The sequence below is a fragment of the Bacillus rossius genome, chromosome 7 (assembly GCF_032445375.1).
Source record: "Bacillus rossius redtenbacheri isolate Brsri chromosome 7, Brsri_v3, whole genome shotgun sequence".
NCBI lineage: Eukaryota > Metazoa > Arthropoda > Insecta > Phasmatodea > Bacillidae > Bacillus > Bacillus rossius.
Window position 1 is genome coordinate 16,285,461 of NC_086335.1, and position 25,706 is coordinate 16,311,166.

The 25,706-nt window shown below is 32.5% G+C and overlaps 1 protein-coding gene across 1 annotated transcript; it reads left to right on the forward strand.

Moving 5' to 3' along the window:
- Positions 1–654: 654 nt before the first annotated feature.
- On the forward strand, positions 655–23,107 carry LOC134533688 (lathosterol oxidase-like). The gene is made up of 6 exons (XM_063371244.1): positions 655–937; positions 4,168–4,364; positions 6,525–6,773; positions 9,345–9,528; positions 14,371–14,543; positions 22,560–23,107. Exons 1-6 carry the CDS (start codon positions 748–750, stop codon positions 22,755–22,757), a joined length of 1,191 nt encoding a protein of 396 aa, XP_063227314.1. The 5' UTR covers positions 655–747; the 3' UTR covers positions 22,758–23,107.
- The last annotated feature ends 2,599 nt before the right edge of the window (positions 23,108–25,706 follow it).

Genomic DNA, 25,706 nt, shown 5'->3' on the forward strand with positions numbered 1-25,706 from the left:
ATGGTTTTTACACATGACATATTATTATTGTTTATTATGTGAATAAGATAGGTTCGTCTTTACTCATATATTTGATAGAGCATAAATCTGCAGCCGCGTTCTTTGTGTGACCTGCTTTTGTTATCAATGGCAGTGGGTTACCGGTTAGCAATGTTGCAAGGAATTAGATCACCCTTCGCGCAGCGCATCAAGTCGAATTACATCCAATGAACTATTACACCCATTGATTCATCTGTCACGGATATCAAGCTATCGCCTTGCACTCCAGCACGCTCTGAATACTGCGAAAAAAAAAAAAGACCTTCAAGAGTAAAATGAGAAGCTTTAAAAAAACCTCTTTACAACGGACGCAGTGTGGGAGTGAACACGCAATGCTACAGTATTATACATAGTTGAATTTGAACACAATCGCTACATTGGAAACTTTGCACAACATTCGCACTGATAACGCAAAAGCAGATAGCGCTCGAACGATCACATCGCGACGAGACACGGGAGAAAACAAACGAAGGTGCTTATCGGGGTGCATGGACGACAAGAGGTGTGAAGTAGGGGGAGCAGAGGAGAGCTGGCACACGGACAGGGTTGGAGGGGGAAGTGACCTTGAAACGATCTCTAGGTCTACGCAGGGGTGACCGCGGGTATATTAGTCGGTGTTGCAGCCACGCGAGCGCTAGTGTGCGAGCGAGGCCAGGCGAGGCGCGCGCCGAGGTACAGCAGGTAGCGTGCGCAGGACTGGCGGCCGTCATGGGCTCGGACGCGGACGCCGCCTCGAAGAAGCAGAATGGAGGACCGACGGTGCCCTACGACCCGATGGCGGTCACGTGGATGGACAGCCACAGCGAGACCGTGGACAAGGTGTGGGGCCGCGTGCCCGAGCTGTTGCGGCCCGTCATCGTGTTCCTCGCGGTGTTCGTCATGGGTGCCACCATGAGGGGTGCGTGCATTAGCCGTGCTTACAGCACGCAATAACAAGTATTTAGTGTTAACTGCGTACGAGCATGTGTGCACAATGTCTGATACAAAAGCTGGTTTATTGGATTTTTACTAATAATATGAATTGATTGAAGTTTAATTGAATGAAGCATAAGGATTCCTAATCTGTTTAACTTTTTAAAATTAACTGCCATTTCCTTACCTCCAAAAATTTATCTTATTAGAAGACACATGTACTGTGTTTTTTTAAATTTTATTACCTAAATTTGATTTTTTTTACATATTATATAATATAATAAATAGTAATAAAAATAAATAAAAGGATATTTCTTGTTTCCAATAAAAAAAAATTAGTTGTCTGTAAAGTCGGTTTACGGACGATTGTTTAACGTGACAACGTCATAACAAAACATTTATTAAATGATTGATCCTGAAGAAAATGAATAATTATATTCGGCGTGACACTGAGCCGTAATAGGATTTTGCAACCAAACCATTTAGGCATTAAAAATATTATATTCTTTGTATTATAAAATCTACCTCCACATACTTTTATGAATAAAATTGAATCATTTTTTATTGAATTATCACTATTTTGTATGGATACAAAGGAGTTAAATGAAATCTACAATTTAATTAATAAATTTACTTTTATTTGCATTCATTAATTTAAATATATTTATTACTTTTGAAGTGTCGTGTGCGCCGTATTTATTTTTACAAGTACAAAAAAAAATCAGCAGCTGGGATTTGATCCGTCAATCTATCGGCAGCCATGCTAACCGCACAGCCACGAGGCCATATTGTAAACAATTGTTTCAGATGTTATAAATTTATAATATTCCAGGCACGATATTAGTTTGAATTTCTTTTAATCAGCATATTCTCTGTTGGACTCGAATTATTTACACGCTCGTGGACTCATAACTATAAAACGGTGTGTGATTTAGTTTATCAAATAATAACTCATAACAAATAATTACCAATGTCAAACTAAAGCGTGAAAAGTATCATACCAGCAATTAATATTTAGTTACACAGCTAAAACAATACTCATACAACACTGTTTAAATATACTGATTTACACTAGTTATAAAAATAATACGTACTTGTAAGAACGCCATTTCCTGGCGAATATACTCCCGTGGCGCGGTGCACAACAATAACCTCGGTTTTCCGCCATGTGCCAGCCGAGTTCTCTGTACTGTCCGCAACATACCAGAGAGATTTCACGCATGCGAACAATGAGCAAACAGGACACGTCCGTAGTGGGACATCCGTAGTGGGACATCCGTAGTGGGACAATTTTTCGTGCGTGCAGCCAGCGTTCATCGATTTATTAGACGTTGTCTCGTCAAAAAAATATGACAATGGTCGAACTCATTTTTAATTTATGATTGAAAGTCTATAAAATAACTCGTTCGCAAATCAACATAGCTATAATTCATAACGTGATATATCAAGTAATAAATCTTTGTATAAGAAATTGTAATATTATCTCTTGAAATATCGTTGATAATTTGACAAATTAGATGTTTTTTCTTTTGTACGAATAATATATCTTCTGACTCCAACTTATTTTTAAATTTCATGTAAGATAAAACTTAAAATTTAATGATTTTACCATTATTGAAATTCCAAGATGAAAAATTCAATGCAAAATGTAATTATAAATAACAATCTGCAATGGTTTGTGATTAAAAGTGCAGAGAGATTCAGAAGAAAATCAATAATGATTAATTTGTGTTTTTAAGCCTATTGGATTCATGTAATCTCACTGCAGATCAGAATTTGTTTTTATTTCGGCAAACACAAATACACCTTAGTTTATAAATTCGTCTAAAATAACCTGTTACTTAATTTACAAATAATTTTTGGAGACTGAATAGGAAAAAATTGCGATTTCCTTAAACGGTTATTGCAATGGGTAAATTTGATTTAAGATGTTTTGTACTCGTACATACACCAATGGCTGTTTACACGGTATGTCATAAGAAACCTCTATAACAAAAAAAAGTGATAAATAGGCAAACACAAGAACAAGGCCAAATCAGTTGAGATAAAACAATTAGAAACATAGTCAGCAGAGAACATTCCATGGAAGGAATGAGTCAAGTAATTATTACAGCACAGACATATACAGTGGGCTATCAATTTTGGGGTCGTTACCACAACGCCGAATTAACACATCGCCGAAATACCATAACGCCGAATGTCAAAATTGACCACAACACCGACAGCTATAAAACTGCTGTGTACCACAACGCCGAAATAACAACTGAATGAATTTGTGTGTGCTTCTTAAATGTACCATAACGCCGAAATATCACAATCAAACCTAACCTTACCTAACCTAACCTAACCTAGCGTAATATAACCTAACTTAACCTAGCCTATCCTAGCCTAGCCGAGCCTAACCTAACCTAGTCCAACCTAACCTAGTCTAACCTAACCTAGTCTAACCTCAACTAGTCTAACTTAACCTAACCTTTGTGGCAGTCCTGCAATGACATTTTTCGGCGTTGTGGTACACAGCAGTTTTATAACTGTCGGCGTTATGGTCAATTTGGCTTTTTGGCATTGTGGTGAGTCCCCAACAATTTAGCAACAAGAAAAGTAAATAAAGACAAAAAAAGACCTTCAACAATACAGAGAAAAACAGAAGAACCCAACTCCGATACTAAATACATAAAATGGATAACACAATTACAACACAGAGATGCACAGGCAAACCCAGCGATGTATCAAAGCACATATCTTGGACGCGAGCACTCTTAGAACGCTCACGGTGTTCGTCTGTGCTGTCATCTCTGTGGTGTCCAGAATATATGTTTAGTCCGTGTTCTGTCGTGGTGTTTTCCAATTCATCTGTTTTGTCTAATTGGTGGATTCAACTGTTATTGTGTTTTTTGGTTTTTATTTTAAGTTCTTGATGCTACTGTCTCGTCATTGATAGCCCACCATGTCCGTCTGAAGGAATAACTATTTGACTTATTTCTTCACCGGAATTTGCTGTGCTGTCTATGTTTTTTCGACATTACCTTATATTACCTTATATTGGCTGGTTTTCTTGTGTATACATGTTTATATTTTCTTATGTTAATTGAGGTTTCTTCTGGCATGCCGAATGCCCAAAAAACATTTTATACTAGAAATTGTGATGATTCTGGTGCCTTATTTACGAATAATATTGATATATAAAATAAAGATTGTTTTGTTTCTGATTCACAGGTGAATGGCTCATCATGTTCATCCACTGTTTGAAATATTTAGGAATCATTCATGGTGACGCTTCCATTAGCTTCAGCCACATCAAGTGGTCGGAAGTAACCTTAGAATCTCTGTACCTCAAGAACGTATTCTACTACTGGTTAGCAGCTTGTACAGTTTCCTACACAATGTACTTCGCTATCGGTGGTTTTTTGCATGTAAGTCATGTTACAGTTTTCTATCAGAGGTTTTCGGCAATTAAATTTAATTGCTTTAAGGTACATATGCAATTTTAATTCAGGCTTTCCTTTATAAAAAATTAAATCAATAGGAATTTCTTTAATATAATGGTCAAATTAATACTCCAATTTTACGTCAGTGAAAATAAGTGAAATATTTCATCCTCTTCCGAAAGCCATTCTTTCGCATGATTCTCTTTACTATTTCATTGATCATGTCTAAAGTATGTTGTATTTTGTAGTGATATACAATAAAAATAATGTATTCAAAGCCATCTCTAATAGGTTTTCTTTTCAAATACTTTATAATGAATTTAATATGTAATTAAAATTATTTATTCACAGTCAAATTGATGAGTATTATCTAAATTTTAAAGTAAACATAAATTTTCAGAGTTAGTTAATTGAAATTTTTAACGGTACATAGAGGTAAAATGAAATCGAAATTTTAAGACTTTAATTTAAATATTTATTCCCAATTTCACTGAACATTTTACAATATTCCTTAAGGCATGATTATTTTAACTTAAATAATATAAATATGATCAAATAAAATTTAAAAGACACATTTTTTACACTTTATCAATTTAGATTATCAAAAACATTTCGAACCAGAAATCAGAAATATCTTCTTTGCTTTTGATTGGAAATTTTTTTTAATTATATATAATTTTCTTATGAAAAGCGAATAGTTTTAAATTTACAACAAATACTACAAAGCAAAAAAGAGGGATGACTATTTACATTACTAAACAAGAGCACCAATTATTAAACTCAATTTTTTAAATAGTTTATTAATAAAGATTCACAGAAAATTATTAAAATAATGTTGGAAGCAAATTTTGTACCCACTTAATATTTTAAAAATTAATTAATAAAATTTTTACGAAGAATATAAAAGCACTTCGGTATTTTTTCTAGGTTTATTGCTATCTAAAAGATTGTTATCAAAACTGTTTTTAAACTCGTATTGTTATATGAATCGCGTGATTTCAGTTTGACACGTTGAACGCTTGAAATTTGATCAAGGTTCACTGATTTTAAATAATGTTATGAAATAATTGGGCAAATTGTCTACTTACGATAAGAACACGTGGCACTTACCATCGATCATGCAGGAGCACAGAGCAGTATAACGAAGAGTTTCGGGTTCTATTTTTTGCCCTGGATTTGAAGAGACCCTAAAACAGTCCTTCCTGCCCTAGTTAATTAAAACATTCATTATGTCCGGCTGCAGGGAGTGTGGTCATAGCTTTGGAAAACCAAACTATAAATAACATAACTAACATAAGATGGTACAAAGTTTTTACGCTCTAAGTAACGATGTTTCAAAGGTGTAATTTGCTGTTTGAGGATGGTTTTTACTTGTGTGTTCCTAAATTATGATTGTTCTATATTATGACCATTTGTCTTCGGGTTGGTGAAGGGGGAACGGGGGGGGGAAGAGAGAGAGAGAGAGAGATTAAAAAAGATGCGAGATGATTTCTCTGAATAAAGGATTTTATTTGTGTTGAGGCAAAGTGATATTTTACAACACCTGGAATTACAAACCACTTACCACTAATTTTTCTGTACGTAAGGTTTTTTCAATAGAATTTAATTTTTTTTTTTATTTTCTCCCGAAATAAATTTTTATACTTGACACTTCTGTGTGTTATTTTCTTAATTAAATCTAAGTTAAGACGGTTGAAAGCGGTGACTACTGTAAGATACTACTGTGGGAGACTGTTGTGAGTGACTGCTGCGAGTGACTGTTGTTAGTGACAACTAAAAGTTAATGCTGCGATAGACTGCTGTGTTACTGCTGTAAGTGACTGCTGTAAGTAAATGCTGTACCTATGTGAATGTTATACCAGATTTCTGTGAGTGACTACTGTGAGAGACTGCTGTGAGTGAGTGCAGAAAGTGAATGTTCTGACTGCTATGAAAGACTGCTGTAAGTGACAGTTGTAAGTGAATGCTGCACTAGATTGCTGTCAGTGACAACTGTGAGAGACTGCTGTGAGTGACTGCTGAAAGTGAATGTTGTGACTGCTGTAAGTGAATGCTGTAAGGGACTGCTTTTAGTTAATGCTGTTAGTGACTGCTGTAAGAGACGGCTGTGACTGCTGCAAGTGACTGCCGAAAGTGCTGCCGCAGTGGTACTACTACCTGAACAAGCGCGACCGGCCGCACGAGTGGAAGTGCCAGCCGGAGAAGTTCATGCCGCCTGATCTGGAGCGACACGAAATCGTGTTCGGCTGCACCAGCCTGGCGTTCACCAGCACTCTATCGGGCGCCGTCGCCTGCTGGGTCAGCAACGGCGGCTGGTCCACCGTCTACTACGAGTTCGGCGAGTTCTCGTGGACCTGGTGGTTCGCTCAGTGGCCCGTCATCTTCGTGTACCAGGTGACCAGTAGCTTCTATCATTGCTCAAGTACTATCAAATAACCCAACCAATTCTAGGTATTTTATTTTGAACCTTTACTTTTATAAATTTTACACGAAAACCGTTATCTATAGAAAATTTAACATCTTACAATAAAAACTAAATTGCGTTTGATAATAGGAAAAAAATTCGTAAATCTTAAATCAAATATAATTATAGTAGTAAATAATATTTCCTCAGGCTACGGGTTCCTTGTAGCCTAGTGGATTGTGAATGGGGTCGGCCATCTTGATTGTAACGTCATGGGGGTCATCTTGAGTAATGAAGAACTGTTGAAATTTTCTTTACGGTTGCCATATTGAATTCTGATCTCACAGTGGCCATCTTGGATGACCTTGAACCTCAGCCGCAATTTTGAATTTCGATATCTTGTAATCCAGCAGACGAAAACAAGATGGTCGCCATTACGTCAACTGGCTGATGAAATATCTGCCTTGGAAATAGTGGTGGGAGGTCGGTCTGCCGGTGTCTTCCGTGGAAGAAAGATGCGATACTATTTTTAATGGAATAACCTCGCAGGGTCCAAACACAGTTTTTTTTATATAATCAAAATTTAACCAAGCAATTTTTTTATAAATTTTAAAAACAATCCCAATTTTTCTGATGAAAAATAAGGTTTTTCAATATCGCGGACAATATTCGAAATGGTGAAATGATATTTATTAAACATTTATTATTTAAATTATTTTATAAATTTGTTATTTTTTTTGGTTTTATATCTCATTATTTAAGTAATTTTATGATAGAGACTGTAACGAAAAAGTGCAACTGTGACATCATAATCCAAGATGGTGGGCGTAACGAAAATTTTGACGTTCGGAGATTGGGTCACTAGATTCCAAGATGGCAACATTTAAGAAGGCGGCTGAGGTCAAGGTCAATGTCATCCAAGATAGCCATGGCAGTCGTAACAATAGTTTCAACGGAGACGTCATCTTTTAGATAGCCGCAATGACGTCACACCCAAGATGGCCAACTCCATCCACATTCCAAAACCAGGAACCAGTAGCCAGAGAAAATATTCTATACTACTTTTTGTATTTATAATATGCCTAAAAGGATTCCTAAGTTTATAGTGATAATTTAAATTTAGAAAATTTAAGTTTCATTTTAAAATAACTTTAAAGCTCTTTAAAAGTTGCATTGAAATAACATAACTTTAGTTTTAAATGAGTTTCAAATGTAAGGAAATTGCAAATAATTGTAAGATTTCTCTAAACAGACTCTAACGTTTTGAATTTTGTGGCTTTTTGAAATTGTTAAGAAAAGGTTTTTGGTTTGTTTTAGCATGTTCGCCTCTTGTTAGCTAAAAAATGTTTCGTCGTACAACATTTATCAACTAGCATCATAAAACCTTTTTCGCTTAAGAATACGGTGATTCGTTCCAAGATGCTTAACTAAAATAGTCACCACTACCGTAAATTTTTAATGTAGATGTTTTCTTGGCAAATAATTTTTGACGTGACAACGTCTAATAAATCGATGAACGCCGGCTGCACTCACGAAAAAGTGTCCCACTACGGATGTCCCACTACGGATGTTCCTGTTTGCTCATTGTACGCATGCGTGACATCTCTCTTCCACTCAATTGGAACGACCATCGATTTGACTTTTCAATCATATTTTCGTCGTTTGAATTATTAATATTATGTAATTTAACGATCGTCCACCGATTTTCAGCACAATCGGTGCGGTTATTTAAAAGTAATGTTAAATATTCAAATACGTTTTGAACCAACAATGGTGTTTTACAGTTACACATAATAATTCAAATTACAACCGGGATCTTTTGCACAATGTTTTAAAAAAATATTGTAACACCTTATAAATAAGTTTGGTGTATTTGTGATGCGTATTTGTTATAAAATCGAGTTATGAAAACAAAATAATATTATTCCCCTATCGTGAACAAAATTTTTATAAACTTTATATATAACATCTGAAACTATCAGCTATCAACAATGGCCTCGTGGCTGAACGGTCAGTGGTACATTATTTTTAAGATTGTCGGTTCGAATCACGGCAGGTGCAATTTTTTTTTTGAACTTGTAAAAAAATACGGGGCACGTAACATTTCAAAAGTAATAAATATATTTGAATAATGAATGCAAATAAAAGTAAATTTATTAATTAAATTGTTCATTTCATTTCACTCCTTCTTTGTATCCATACAAAATAGTGATAATTCAATAAAAATGATTCAATTTTATTCATAAAAGTATGCAGAGGTAGATTTTATCATACAAAAGATAGAAAAATTAAAAATTTTTTATGCCTAAATGGTTTGTTTGCAAAAACCTATTACGGCTCAGTCTCAGGCCGAATATGATATTTCCTTTTCTTCTGGATCAATCATTTCATCAATGTTTTGTTATGACGTTGTCACGTTAAACTATCGTCCGTAAACCGACTTTACAGACAACCAATTTTTTTTTAAAATAAAATATTAATTATTTTGTTCGAGAAAATTGTAATTGTGAGTTTTACAACAGTACTGATTGGACTCATGCTTGTCGATGCTTCTCGAGCAGGACTACACGACTTACTGGCTGCACAGAATCTACCACACGCCCTTCCTCTACAAGCACTTCCACAAGATGCACCACAAGTACAAGCAGCCCACTGCCTTCTCCGTGACGGCGATACACCCGGTAGAGATACTCCACATACAGATATTCATGATGCTGCCCATCTTCAGTGTGCCGATACACTTCGGTGAGTTGGTCTTCGGTACTGGCCTGTTGCTTGCAGCGAGGTAATGGCCTGCTGCTTGCAGCGAGGTGCTGGCGAACACTGCCGTATGAAAATAAAAGAGTGTGGAAATCGTAAGAAACTCAAATTAAACTATATCGAGTAAAACTTTTAAATATTATGAAAAAAATCGTAATAAGTGTTAGGTAACATTTATTTAGACATATGTTAAATTCACATGCAAGGTTTTTTTAAAGCATATATATAGCATAAAAACCAAGTTTTCTCTCATTTTAAGTTATACTTCGGGGAATTTTGCAGATAATTTACACTTTGTTATTTAGTATCTGAATCATAAAGGTGTAATTTTATAAATAAAATTTATACCAAATTAATTTTTGTCCATTAAATAAATAAATTAATATTCTTTTTGCAAAATATCAGTATTTTAAACATTAAAATTTTCTTTTCTTTAAAAAAAAATTAGTCAATTTTTTTGGTACATAAAAAATAAGCATTAATATTTTAGAATAACCTATTGGATTTACAATACATCCTTAACTAACTAAAATAAATACCGATTTATCTTTAAAAAATAAATAAATGATTAATTTTTTATCGGAAAAATAGATAATTTTTTAGCAATAAGTAATTCAAAGCGTAATATTTCATTATATTATATAACTATTAAATATTAAGAATTTTAGTAAACAATTCAGAGTTAATGGCCTCACAGGAATATTCTATTGCATCACTTATTACACAAATGCATTCTGTGCCGGATCGTTGTTAACATTTGTTGTTTTCAAGTAGGTAGTGTATTTTTTTAAATTTAACAAAATAAAATCGAAGAATTTTTTTTATTAAATTTGAGTATTTTTTATAACACCCACAGGAGACATAAAGTATTTGCCATTAATATAACATCATGCTGAAGCTGCTAGTTCCGTGGCCCGAAATGAGGTGGTTTTTGAACATCACATCTACTCCCATCGACAAGAGTGGGCAACGCTTTTGGTTCAAATTTCTAGCGCTCAGAGTGGTAATGCGCACTACTAATTTCATCTTGCAGATGCAATTTAGGAAATTTCAACATGAAGAAAGATAAAAAAATATCTGCTTTTGCACTTAAACATAATAATAATGACCAGTTAAAATTCCAAACAAATAATAAATCGATTAAAATACAAATTAATAATTGTTAAAGACCACAATAACCCATCCCCCCGGAAATAAAAAGCTTATGTCACAACTGCCCGCAGCACTCGCTGCGAGAGAGCGTAGCTGAACATTGTATGGACAGGAAAATTATATATTAAGAAATCCTGGTGCGTCATTTATCTGACACTTCAACGATTGAAAAAACGAATAAGCAGAAATGAACCCTTGTATCATGCTACCTACTTTCTTTCTTTACGTTTTGTAAAGATGCGATACCTACATTAGAACTTGTTATGTTATAAATTTTAGTATCTTCAAATAAATAAAAAATATAACTTTCAAAATAGCCCAACTATAATTACTAATATTTTTTAAGGGTTCGTTTCCAATCATATAATATTGAAAAGCATTATTACTGTTATGAATGTTAGGAAGGTCTTATTATAGTGTATAAGCGTAAATTTTTTTCAGTCATATAACTTCTAAAGAATATTATTTTAAATATTTGATTAAATACGATTTTAAAAATAATATGTGTAGATACTGGTTTCTGAACGATGTTTCAGACGTTTAATTAGGTCATATAAATTAATAAAACAGAGATGAATACTAACGCTTGCGTAGAAAACTGCTTAAATATTAGTTAATAGAAAACTATGTTTTAAAATTGCAATTAAGTGTCAAGTATAACTTTGAATTTACCAATATTACGTAAGACTGCCATGTGTGTTGATGTTCTAACGCCACACTATACATGTGTAATTTTTTTTGGCAAATAATTATTCCTTCTCCTGGCAGATATGTTAAAATATCTTTTAAGGAATTAAAACATGATAAAGAAACTTGAAACTATTCCAAATAATACATCAGACATTTATTACAGGGGACCCGAGAACTAATTCTGGCTTATCCATTATCTTTCGGTTTCCTATGGTTTGCTGAAATCACTCTAGGCAAATTCTGTAATAGTTTTCATTGTACCTACAAAATGCGTGTTTTCTTAGCCAATATCCCTGGTCACTATTGTGTTCTCTTGTTCTAACGAGCTTGTAGAGAATATACGCTAAGCCTGAATACAAAACAAAACGCCATGATTTTTGTAAACGAACATGGCGTCTGTGAACTTAGTTACATCATATAAGCAGGAAAGTGATTTTTTTTCAAAATAAGTGATTCAATTTCGAAACTGCTTCTCACGTGAAAATAGCAAATTATGAGAAAATGAGCAAACTCGCTGTGGGATGAAGTCGCAACATTCCGAGACTCAAAACCACTAATCAGCAATGTGTCATGTAACATTACCTGTCCATGCCGTCCACTTGTCTCTTTCAGAGAACGGCCACACCTATCTCCTCGACCTTAAACCTGTCTAAAGGATAACAAGCCATTGTCCCGAATAGATAACAATTTGCCATAATCGTTCATATCTTTTTTTTTCAATGTATTTTTGCAATTACCATGAATTGTATTTTGCAGCCCTAGTCGTCAGGAACGTTTCATTATTGCGGCATTTGGGTAGGTAGAAGGTCCCTGTGAGGTCTCCTTGGATTCACTCCACGATTATGTTTTCAAATGTTTACTGGGTATCGCCTTGGAAGCCACTTTTTGCGAAATAACTCTCAAACTAAGTATGACGTAAAGTTAACTAGCAGAGAATTTTGTAAGCCGTAAACTCTCTACTCTCTTTCAGTTGCTTTGTTTCGGTTGGTCACTCAGATATAGGTTAAAAAATTAAAGGGCCAAATGGTGAAAAAAATTCACAGCAGTAAAATTTATATAGTTAATGTTTATCTGAAGTAATAAGAAACAAAGAGGTGCCAGAAAACCAAAATTAATCCCCACTGCAAAAATGTTCTAAAAAAAAACCTGACGATACTAAGCAAGATTGTATTTTATGTTAATAAACATTTTAACCTACACAACATGAAAGACGTAACTGTGTAACTACGAATTTTTCAAAAAGTAAAATTAACCTTCGCAATTTTGACATGTCGTGTTGTTGGAATTTTATTGAAAAAAATAGTTTACCTAAACAATCGACATATCTTACTTTGTAAAAAAACAATGTTAAGTTGAAAATAACGTTACTGAGAATGTTTAAAAATTTAAAAATCTTAACGACAAAATTTTTTAGGTAATATGGTTTGTTTCTAGAATATTTAGTGTTGTTCATCATTAGACTATGTGTCCCTTTCTACAAAGAAGAAGAAAATAATTTTAAAGTAAGGAACAAGGCACGAGGAACACCTATACAATATAAGCTCTTTTTTTAGTCTGGAAGTAATTTGTGCAAAATTACGGCAGTTATAGTGTTAGTAAAAATGAATGCTTTATGAAACAGGGGAAGACCTGTATAAACTTTAAAATAAAGATTTTTTTTATCGACCACGTAACTATTAAAAGTTGAAAATTTCCAGAAGTTGTATAATTTTAACTAATTTCTTCGAAATCTGCCTTAAACCGTCAATTGATGTATTTGCAGTGAGCTTTTAGAAAAAATATTATTTCTTGAAATTAATTACATTAATGAATATGAATGTCACTTTTATATTGCTTGAGAGTCGACTATTAAAACAATACGAAAATTAATGTCGACGTGAGATTCGTTCATCTACCGAGTTAAATTTATAGTGTGACACGTAAATTAACTAAAGAGCAAAGTAAAAAAAAATTAACGTAACCAAAAAAATTAGGTAACTATGTGACAATAAACGTTTTTGTAAAAGTATATGAAATATTCCGTAATTTTTACAGCATTTTTGTGGGTGAAAATACAATGACATTACTGCATTTCTACAGAGGTGTTTGTATGTGTTCAAAAACGTTATCATTCAGGAACTAGAACTGTGGAACATGTTATTTGAGATTAACTGTTTATCCAACCGCTAGTTTAGAATATCTGTAGGCAATGTTGTATAATGGTACTGTATATGGCTTTCGACTTTACAGTAATTTCTTTGTTTGTTACCAGATGGTCGGTACCAAGAGGAAGAACGCACCCTATATTTTTGAGAGCTACTTCTCACATTAAAGTCTCTAGGGACTATATGACAAAACACATTACATTTTTCGCGTACAAAAACATTGGAGGAATTTTAGTTACATGAACAGTGAAATATTACATCTCTTGTTAATTATATCTACTTAGTCAACGGAGCTTACATATACGCTTGGTTTGGCTTTGCGACAAGCACCAAAATTACAATACATTTATTTGTTTGGATCGTACTTAACAATTATTAACATCCATCAGCATCGAGCGAACTCATTAAGTCCATTGACAATGGTATGAGTTATGATTTACAGAAGTTCTTTATCAATATTTTTTTTTGTAATACTATTGTTACTTTTATTATAATTGTATAGAAGACATAGGTTTATAAAAAAATATGTAAGCATATATAGAATATATAATATATAATTATGGCCTGCCCATTCTTTACATAATTTAATTTTAAATCCATGTTAATATAATAAAATTATTTCAACATATTTGTCAATCAATTAATCAAATGTTATTTTAATGTGAAAGTAATTAAAAGTTAAATAAACATAGAGGTACTTATATTTAAATATATTCTATATATATTTTAGTTTATTATAATTGTATAGAAGACATAGGTTTATAAAAAATAAAATATTTGTATCTATCAAAATATATTTCAGTACCAGTTAAAAAAATTTCACTGTGTGTCTTTGTTCCAGTGCCCTTCTACGTGATCGCCCTGTTCACGTACTACAACGGCATCATCGACCACTCCGGCATCGACTTCAAGGCTCCGTGGTGGCTGCCCTGGCAGCCGGACACCATCTTCCACGACAACCACCACCAGTACTTCCACGTCAACTTCGGCTTCAACTGCTACTTCTGGGACATGGTGAGAGTGCTACTCTCTGAAAGTACTTCACAAAAATAAATAAAGTATTTCATTTTTAAAAATTTGTACAAGTTAAAATTAAAATTTACTTTTTTCAAACACATTAAACGTGACTGAATTAAATAAATCTACAATAGATTTAAAGAAATAAAATAATGTTACTAGTAAAACTCTTACATTATAGTTATAATATTTCACTTTAATCCATTTTTTTCACATATAATTAAAACATTGCTACTTCGAAAATTGTAACTCAATATTTTTTGTTGGTAATTAAACTTTTTGTAACTGACGGTTTAAATTTCGAACAAACTATATATTCCAATGGTTTTCGTTAACGGGATGGGTCATTAATACATATAAATCTCTATGTTTGTAGGACATGTTTTTATGTAGAACGCAGAAATGGCATTAAAAATTGGTCCGGAGATGAATCCGTTTTTCGTAATAGTTGTAAACATGCACAATGAAACAAACTGGATTCCTGTTATGTGGAATTCATTATTTGAAACAATACACGAAACAGTATCACTTAGATAGTGGAAAATACACAAACGCAGCAAACGTGCCAATATTTTCGTAGCCTTCAATTCGCTAGTACAGACGACGCTTCCAAGTACTTCCAATGCATAATTGTGGTGTGCTGTGTACCGTGCGCACTATCGCCGAAGTGACATCCCGCAGCGTATACTGTACTGGCTTAAGCAATAAAATTAAATATTACTGTACTTATGTTCATTGACATTTCTGACTTGTCATCATATCGTGCATATCCCCCAAAGCTTTGACGTGTGAACTTGATAACTTCTATATAATTCAAAAGCCTGTATTCGTCGTAATAAACAATAATTTTTTGGTGGAGGATGTTTTTCTAATACACAAAAGTCTTAAACAAACAATTTAAAAATATTTTGTATAACTTTCTTGAAGCTAAGAAAGACATCATATATAGAAATTCAGAAGAAGTTGAAATATAATTTTAAAGAGTCCATCTCCTAAATCAAATAAAAACTTAAGTAGATTGGATTTCTTACACAAAATAAATAATTAATTTAAACATGTCCAAAACGTATATGCTGAAGACAGTACACAATAAGCTAAGAAAATTAAATTAAATATTGATTTTTCAACCCTGAAGATGCCTGCTGTAATGCATGTCGAAACGTTGGTTCAATATACGCCTTCGACGTGGTTTGACCTCGAAAGATTAAATAGTTTATTAAAAGGAGTATGTTATATGTATCAAAGTATCTTTTAAATAACATTTAATAAAAATTATGTTAATATTTGTGTCTGATCAAGTATTTTAAGCAATATTTTGGTTTTTATTTGCATAAAAATACATATATTTTATCATTTAAAATGAAAATCCATAAAAACTTTATACAAACATAAAGGTTCATAAACAAAACAATAAGTGAGTCTTTCAGTACTCTCCAGTGATGCGTAAACATCTGGCTTCGATAACGAGCAAACTCATGTGTTCTCATGTTGTTTATGTTGCAAATAAACATATAATATGAAACTCAAACACGAAATCAACTTTGAATTTTTTTTGAAATAATGTCGATTTTGATAAATAAAATTATAAATATAATAGTCGATTTTAAAAAACCAAATATTTCTAAATGCGACTCACACACATTATTTCTGTGTAAGCCACTGGGATTCGCTGTCTGAATCGTAAATATTGCTTGGCACCATCAAACGCAGATAACAAATGGCATCACGAATAACCGTATATTTTGAACTATTAGAAACTATTCCGAAAAAAAGCCCGATTTTGGACCTGATTTTCAATTAGGAATTTTATTAAATTACTGCAAATCATGTTAAAATTCTCTAAATAGTAAATACTTTAAAGTTTCCGCACATGTAAGAAGTTATACTTCTATAGAATTAGTAAAATATTAACCTGGAACATTTTAAAACACTTATTTAACACTTAGTGTAGTTGTGTACATTTGATTTTTGCTTAAACGACTGAAATCATTCTGTTTAAAATTTCTGCAAATTAACCTTTACTTTATTGAGCTGATTAAATATTACTATTATTACATTATAATGTTGTTAAAAAAGTAAAATTATGAAAATCCCTATCGGCACAGCCTACAGACGTAGGTATATTTCAAAGTAACTCTTTCTTCTGGAAATATTTTGGAAACTTCTATAAACTCCTTGATCATTTAAGTACTTAATGTAGCCTACATAACATACATTTATTTTCGCCAATATAAAAAAATCAATTAACATTTTATCATATTCCATGCACTTAAATTATATTTAATGTTTTTTAACACATCCAGCATTGACAATTTTAACGATTTTCATATCTGCCTACTAAGGTAGTTATACATTTATTTTTTATTTCAAACACTATTTTCATCTCTTGCACTAATATGTAGTCGTAGAAATTGTTTTTGGACTTGGGTTTAAGGTCACATTAAGATAATTATTAATAAATTCCCACGAAATTGATACCAAAAATATAATTTTTTTTTGTTTCAACTCCTGTTTTTGCTGGTTCAGCCAAATGTTTTAAATAAAGCTGAGGTGTTTTGCAATAATTTATAATGTATTTGAAAGTATATATATTAAAAGTATAATGGCATTATTGTCCTACCCTTCTTATTTCCAAACCTTGTAGTAATCATTTGTATTATCAAAAATTATTACCAACGAAAGATTTAGGTTAAAAAAATTAGATTTACAATCCGTTTGATAGGATTTATTAGTGTTGCAACTAAGAGATTAATGAATTATTTAAAATTATATTTTTTTTTATCCCCCTTGTAGCAACGGTTCGTCTAATCAAAAATTATTTTAGACAAAATGTTTGGATAAAACTTACTTTGTAGAAGGGAGTAATGAATTTTTTTTTGTCCTGCAACCCTTCTAACCTTGCAGTAATGGTTAGTCGTATAAAAATTATTTTAGACGAAATTTGTAGGTTATAATTTAAGGATTTACAGTAAAACTAGATGGATGTAACAGTGTACATCGTACTCTGTTAAAATCATACCCCTTTATTTTTTAATCCCTTGCTACAATGGTTCATATTATTAAAAACGTTTTCAGACAAAAAATTAAATAAAATTTATATGATTTACAAAAATTTGAACGGATTTATAGTGTACCTACTAAGAGAGTTATGAATTTTTTTTTTTAATTCCACACCAAATCTTTTCAACCCTTCAGCAACAGCTTGTCCAATCAAAAATTGTTTCACACAAAATTTTGGTATAAAAATTAAAACTTTAATACAAAATTTGTAAGAATACAATGTTGTGCCTAACAATTTTTTTTTTTCCGCCAACCCTAATTTTTTCAAACCTTTGCTGTTGGTCGTATCAAAAACCTTTTCCCGCAATATATTTTGACATTACTCCTACGAGTTATAATAAGTTTAAAGGTTTGTGATACTTTCCATATTATGGGAGTTACAATAATTTTTCTGTTTTTTAAAAAACCTTCTCCATTACTACCTCTTTGGTCGGATATTTCCCATTAAAGAACTCGACCAATATTTTCCTCTTAAAAATATTTTATGTATCATTTTAAAAATGATTTGAGAAATTTTGCGACAATGATTGAATCCACTATATATATATATATATATATATATATATATATATATATATATATATATATATATATATATAAACTTTGAGTTAATTATGGTTTTGTGGTCTATGGACAATGAAACGAAAAACTATATAAACATTTTCTGAACTTTGCACCCTGGTAACGGATACAATATGTACCATTTCTTTGAAAATATCTAAAATCCAGTGAGAGGTTTAATCGCGCCCCTTGAGGTCAAAAAGCGCGCGCTCTACAGCTGTGCTACAAGCTTTCTGGGAATTTAAAAAGTGAATTTGGTGTATAATCGTTGTAATAATACGCGAAAATGGTAATTCCACTTTGCAAAATATCTAGATGTCAGTTTTACTACCATCCCTTAGGTTTTTGGGGCACTGAATTCGAATATGAAGTCATCCAACAGAATTACCTGGTGCGTTTGGTGGTTGATTAAAAAAAAAGCGAAATTCTTGTACTTTTTGTTTCATTTTTCGCTTATAATTTTAACAGTATAATGTGGTAGCGAAAAACTAACTCTTACCGTTTTTGAAGAAGTCTAAATGTGCCCCAATTTGAGCTTAACTTATCCTCTGTATGTACCATAGTTCTCGATAAAAAACAATTAAAAGATTGGTAATTTTTTTTACAATAAGTAAATTTTAATTTTTGAGTCACATTTTCAGTCATATATTGGGGAACATGCTGATCGTATACCAAAAATGTTCAATAGTGAAGTTATAGAAAATATGTTTAGCTTGAATTCTAGCACAAAACGATGCGTTTAGTTGGACCCAACAGTTGACTCATAATTTGAATGATTTCAAAAAAACGAGGAACTTTGATTTTGGGATTTTTTGATCTAAACCCTTTCCATGACTATTATACTTTGCTTTTTTTTTACAAAATAGCTATATTTTTGTTTTTCACATGTTAGAATATAATCATAGTGAAAGATATTAATGAATATTTACGTAATTACGTACAAAAGAAGAGAGCGACTCTTTATAACTCGCCAGAGATGTATAACATCTTACCTCGGTAACGAGTTAATACACAAATAATACGAAACTCCGACAAGATTTTTAATATAAAATTCTTTAAAGTAGTGCCCAGCGTATGATATATTTAAATTGTGTTTTCATCTACATTTTTGGACGCTAACCCCACATAGTTTCCACACCCACCGCTTTGATTCGCTGCTGGAGTAGCTACGTTGTCTATTGAATGATTTGATAAGCAGACTGAAATGTTCAACATTATAAAGAAACGGCTTCGACAAAAGTGAAGAAGACTTGAAAAATTAATAATAAATCCCGACTTGCGACGTGATTTTCGACAAATTTATTAGAATAGATACTGTTAATATTGTTAAAATTAATTAAACTGGTAATATTATAAAGTTTATATTTGTCTTTGTGAACTTTGGTTCGCGTCATCCGCCACATGTGGCAGGTCCGTCATTAAACATTTCCGTTCATACCACTTCCGTTCCAATAGTGAAATTAATCCTACCATTGACCGTACACTGAGAGCACATCAAATTTTTTGTTTAACGATGTCTTGTTCGCCGTCCTTGGGAACAGAAGGGCACGGATTCCATAAGGCCCTGGCTGCGGCTCTACCTCTGAAAAATCTGTAAGAAAGAAATACCAAAAAAATTGAAGGTATGCTTGAAATTTTAGGGTTGGCACGTGCAACGAGTACACAGTTTATTAAATTTAACTTGAAAAGTTGGCTGATGTTTGTTATTTAGATTTTATTCCCCTTCGAAATCGTAGGGATGCATATAGCTGCTGGTTGCTTCGCAAGGCTCACACATGTTAGATCAATACAGCCCAGCCTTCTTGCACCTGCACATTGCCGTTGCACGCCCTTTTTGCACAAGCATTAAATCAGTTGCAGGATTTTGTCAGGTGCAGGGAGCTGGTTGGATATAATGGGCAGTAACCTTTGCTTGTACTTCTCAAACAAAACTCTTCCGAATCCCCCCATGATACTTGTGGCCAATCCAGAGCTGCACTTGCACATAAAAGCGCAGAAAATGTAGGTGTGCTGCAGCTCTGGTTGGGGGAAAAGTGGCCATATATGAAGTTAATTTATAAACGGCAGACTTATAGCATTTGTGCCGCAGCTCATTTAGAGGCACTCGCATGTTTACACTGTACAAGGCATTCATAAATTCCTCGTCAGCAGTGAAGATGGTCTCGACATCAATGTCTTTGTAATGTTTTTTTAAGGACACCAACGGAAGTCTGTGGTCGGGGAATTCACCTTTTTTTGGTTAAAAAAGGCGGATTTAATAAATGAGATGGTGTCGTTGATGATATTAATCTAATAATGTTATGATAACCTAGTTGTTTCACAGTAAATAACCACACTTAGCTCCTAAAATCGCGATATTATGTAACATACCCATCTAATGCAATGCACACAAACTGGATTTCTTAAAATTCTTTGCTATTAATACCACAAATACGCAAATATGAATGTCCAATTAACTAGAGCCTTTAAAGAATCAACTGTTAGATTCAAAAATTACATACATAATGTTATTATTTAAACATAATTGTTAACCGAGGTCCCCCGATACCTCAACACTTGAGGCGTTGCACATTATTTAATACTTATGCATCCTATGTAATAATTGCAAATACATTAGGCAGACATTTGCAAAACAACGATCTTTAGCCGAGCGCGATTAAAAAATTAACCACAGTAATATGCCGGTGTAACATTTGTTGATTTACACCTTTATATATAAACATTTGTAAAATGGTTTCCACTGTATTAAAATGTTGTACGAGTCATAAAAGGCATATGAGAAAATAAAATAACAGTTTGTTCATAAATCAAAATATTTAAAAGTAATTATATTTTAACTCGGAATTTGACTGATATTTGAATGTTTGTACAGACAAATCGTTTGTGTTCAATAAGTTCAATAGGCTCCGCTTCCTTAACGACGACCACCTGGCGAGTACACAAAATAATGAGTTGAAGGACACTTCAGCGGTTAGACCCACACATTTTTTTTTTAATTTGGACTACTCCTTACAGGACTATAATACCTTAAAATAATTAATACCTTAATATTTTAATGCTTATTATAATATACTATAAAATCATAATATATTTTTGGGTATATCATAAAATATACCTATAATAGGCTTAGGAATCTGTGAAAAATGAAATTATACAATTTCGGAGGAGTTTCACGTAATGGAAAGGGTTTAAATCAAATCATCCCTAAATTCATCTTTCTCTCTTTTTTTAGTTTTACGCAAATTATAGGTCAACTGTTGGCTCTAGAGGCATCGTTTTAAGCTATAAATAAAGCTAAATAGATTTGCTACAACATCACTTTTAACCATTTTCGTCGTAGGATCAGCATGTTCCCAAATATATTGCTCAAAATATGACTCAAAAATTAAAATTTCACTTTTTGGAAAAAAAAAAAAGACCAATAAATGAAGAGCTGTATGTCGAGAACTATGGGACGCACAAATATGCGTTGGAGCTCAAAATGTGGAATATGGAGATTACTTAAAAAATGATAGGATTGAGGTTTTTGTTAACACATTTTTTGGTGAAATTATAAGCAAAAAAACCAAAATACTTACGAAAATGTCGCTGTTTTATGTGAATATCTCAAACTGCACCAGAAATATTTGTTAGATAACTCCATATTCAGATTAAGCACCCCAAAGAACATAGCGGATGATAATAAAACCGACTATTGGATTTTTTGCAACGTGAGACATTTTTTTGACATCATTTGCCTGAGTTAGAATGCCAGTTATCTTAGGCACATAAAAGTTTGTGATTTTTATTATAACATTATTAGTATATAAAATATATTCCTGGGTAATTTCACGTATCATAAATTTTCATTTGTTACATAAATTGGTTTGGTATATCTCCTAATGTTTACAAAAATGACTATATACGGGTTAATGTTGCTTAACGTAAGTTCGCCATATTTAGGACACATTTTTTTTATCTACGTCCATTCCATTTTCATGATATTACTCCTACCAAATGCCGTATACTGAGACCTTGGATGTTAAATCATCAAAAATGTAGTCATTATGATACTATGATTCGACTTCCGGAATTTTCTACTTTATTTCGTTTCGTGGTCCAGATACTGTTTTAACCATTTAATTTTATTTTAATTATTTCCATGTTACCTAAAAATTAATTATCATATTGAAAATAAAAGCGCAAAAGTTTTTTCTCACACATCAATATATTAAATAATAGAAAAGCAGATTAATTTTAGTGGGACAAAACTAATGCGTTATTCTTGTAAATACAGTCAGCGGGAACTCTTACAACACATTCTTATTCAAGTAAAGAGCTCCTTTTTATTGTATACTAGCTGTAATTTATTGTCTATGTTATTTTAACTAACGAAGTTATTTTTGTTTGTAGATTCATGGCACGTACCGACGTAAGGACAGAATATACACAGAGGATACGTTTTACGGCCAAGGAAAGTCACTGAAAGAAGCTTCGAAGGAAGAAATAATTACTGACTTGAAAGAACGTGAGTCCGAGAACCCTATAGCGTTTCGAGGCAACTACGATGGTTTCAAGATATCACAAGAAGAACTGAAAAAAATTGGGTAACCAACTGAACAATAATTCGGCCCTTCTCGTGCAAAAACATCTCGACGTTGTATATTTTGTACTCGAGGGTCACCTTATGACTGAATCTAAATATTATAAGTGTTTCCCAATCATTTACAACAACCCAGATTATGTTTTTTTTTTAAATTAATCGTTTGAAAGTGTTTATTATTTACAGTGCGTCGCAAAGATACCAAAACATATCTATGTTTTCGGAAAAGCTACAACACACTTCAGGTTGTTGTTTATGTGTGCGTGTTATTACTGTGTTATGACTGTGATAATATCATTGTAATTTTATTTATGTGGATATTTTCTCTTATAGCCATTAAAGTTTTTAAATTACAATATATATGTGTTTTGGTTATAAAACAAACTTATTAAGAGTATCACTGTTTGTAAAGTAAATACATTATTCTAATTATTGCACACAGAAAGAAAATTTCCAAATATAAGACATGCAGATTATATGAAATAATTGTATACATAACCTAAAATAATATTTCAAACGCATAAAGCTTGAACCACAAAAATACTTGATTATAACCGGGCACCATTACTTTCTGAAATTTTAAGATTGTCTACAAGATTTTTGTAAAACCTGTGTTGACGAATATCATTATAAATATATATCATATATTTATGAAATAATTTATACAAATACTCCTTTAAAATTCATTGTAGAAAATCACATCAATGTCATGTATAACTACCCAACTTCAGTTAGAAAAATAGTAGTTTTATATAGCTTGACATCAAAAATTCTAAATAAAATAAGTTTAATGGCTTAGATTTTCAGCAAAAAATATGCGTGTTTGCATGTATAGTCTGACAAAATAGAAATTTGAGTTTGCATTGATTCCTAACAAGCTGTATGTTTGCACAGGTCTTTAATACGTCATTATAAATTATGTGTCAAAAGTCCCCATCAATCCTGCTTGTGCGTGGTTTTTTATTCGAGGTTAAAGTTCACCAATTTCTGTTTTTGCGTATATCTGTGAAACGATAAAAGCTACCGTAAAAAATGGATAAGACATAATTGGTAGACAGCGGGATTCTTTACAAGAAAATTTATGAATATTTTTTCCCTACGAAGCACCGCTTTCGTGATATCGTGACTTCAGACCGTAGGAATGTCGTATTTTAAATTATATGCACACATTTCCGCACCACCTCTGAGGTAGTGTACTCGGCGCTATTTTTTTAACGTGGTTTCCCCATTGTTAATACCCCACGATATATTTAGATCAAGAAAATTTTATGCGACGATATTTTATTAATAACAATTTTAGCAACAAGAAAATTGCACTATTATTCATCATCAAATTCTACTTGATCACTCGTCTCTTCCTCTTCGCTCTTTTCTTCCTCTTCTTGATCGATTTGTGTAGACTGCTCCAAGAAGACAGATATATCTTCCGGGTGTACATTTTACGTCACTGCTTATGGATTGTTACAGATTGTTTGTCTTTCAAGTATTCATAAAACCCATGGCTACTTTCATTACTCGAATATATCAAAGTCTTCATTCCACGATCAGCAACCACGATTTCACCTTCAGTCAAAGATTCACTGTAAATGAAGCAAACTTCTGACATTTTTATAAAATTTTGTAACGCACAGTTTAAAATAAAAATATTTTCAAACACGTCTATTCACTAAGAAAAACCGTTCAAAACTTACTGTATTTACTACAGTTATGTCCCTTCAAAAAATCAGGTATACGCCGGTTTCTACTCAAACAATGGAGTGTCGCAGGCAGATTTTACTCAAAGCCAACCGACCAATGGAATAAGGAACGGATAGTTGACTCACTCGAAATTGTATATTTTTCCCGTATTTGAGTGCGTGAGTCACAAAAACCCATACTCAAATATTTATTTCTTTAAAATGAATACCCGATGATGCATACTGGCCGCATATGAGTGCATATTAGTATTTTCGAGGTTTTAATCGCGATAACTCAAGAATGGTGATTCGTAAGGAAAAAGTATTGAAACCTTTTTTGAAGAGAAGTTTACGATCTACAAACTGTGTCAAATCATTTTTTACGGTAGCTCTTAGCATTTCAGAGATATACGTTTAAAACAGAAATTGGTGACTTTTGACCTCGAATAAAAAATAACGCACAAGCGGGAACGATGGGTACTTTTGACAAATCATTCGCAATGACGTATTCAAGACCTGTGCAAAAAATCCAGCTTGTTGGGAATCAATGCAAACTCAGCATCTTTTTTCGTCTATGTAGTCTGGACTAGTAATTAATTGCACATATTGCCAATTAAATGCAATTACTTTACAACCCTGTTGGAAAAAAAACCAAAACATATAACCTTTTTTAGTTACTGCACACCAAAAAGAATGACAAACCTTTCAGTTTTGAAAAAAAATGTGTATTGATTGTCCCAAAAAGTTCGTAATATTTCGCACTTTATCATTACAGAAAATGGTAAGAAAATTTAAATTTTAAGCCAAAATTTAATGGGATTAAATCCAAACGAGTTTTTTTTTCTAGGGCAGATTTCTTAAGAATTTATTTTAAAATGAATATTTTACTTCATCGTTTGGCGCAAGGGAATGTTGAACCATCACAGTGTCACATTTCGTAGATGTTTATTAATTTATTACGTTTCTCCAGCATTGCACCTTTGACTGATACAACACAAATCATTATTAAGATAGTTGGGTTCTGATTAATATAGAAGCGAGCTGAAGAAACCATAGTAACAATGTTTTCAATTAGAAAAACATTCAAAATAAAAAAATAATAATAATAAATGCTTGAAAAAACGTTTAAATAAACTCCAATCCAGAACTTTAATATAGTAAATGTAAAATAAGTTAAAAAAAATACAAATGCATGGCGTGACTGCTTTAAGTGCCAGAATAAATATGTGTTTTGATGTAATAATTTTAATTTAGTTTCCTTTATTTTATACTAAACAAAAC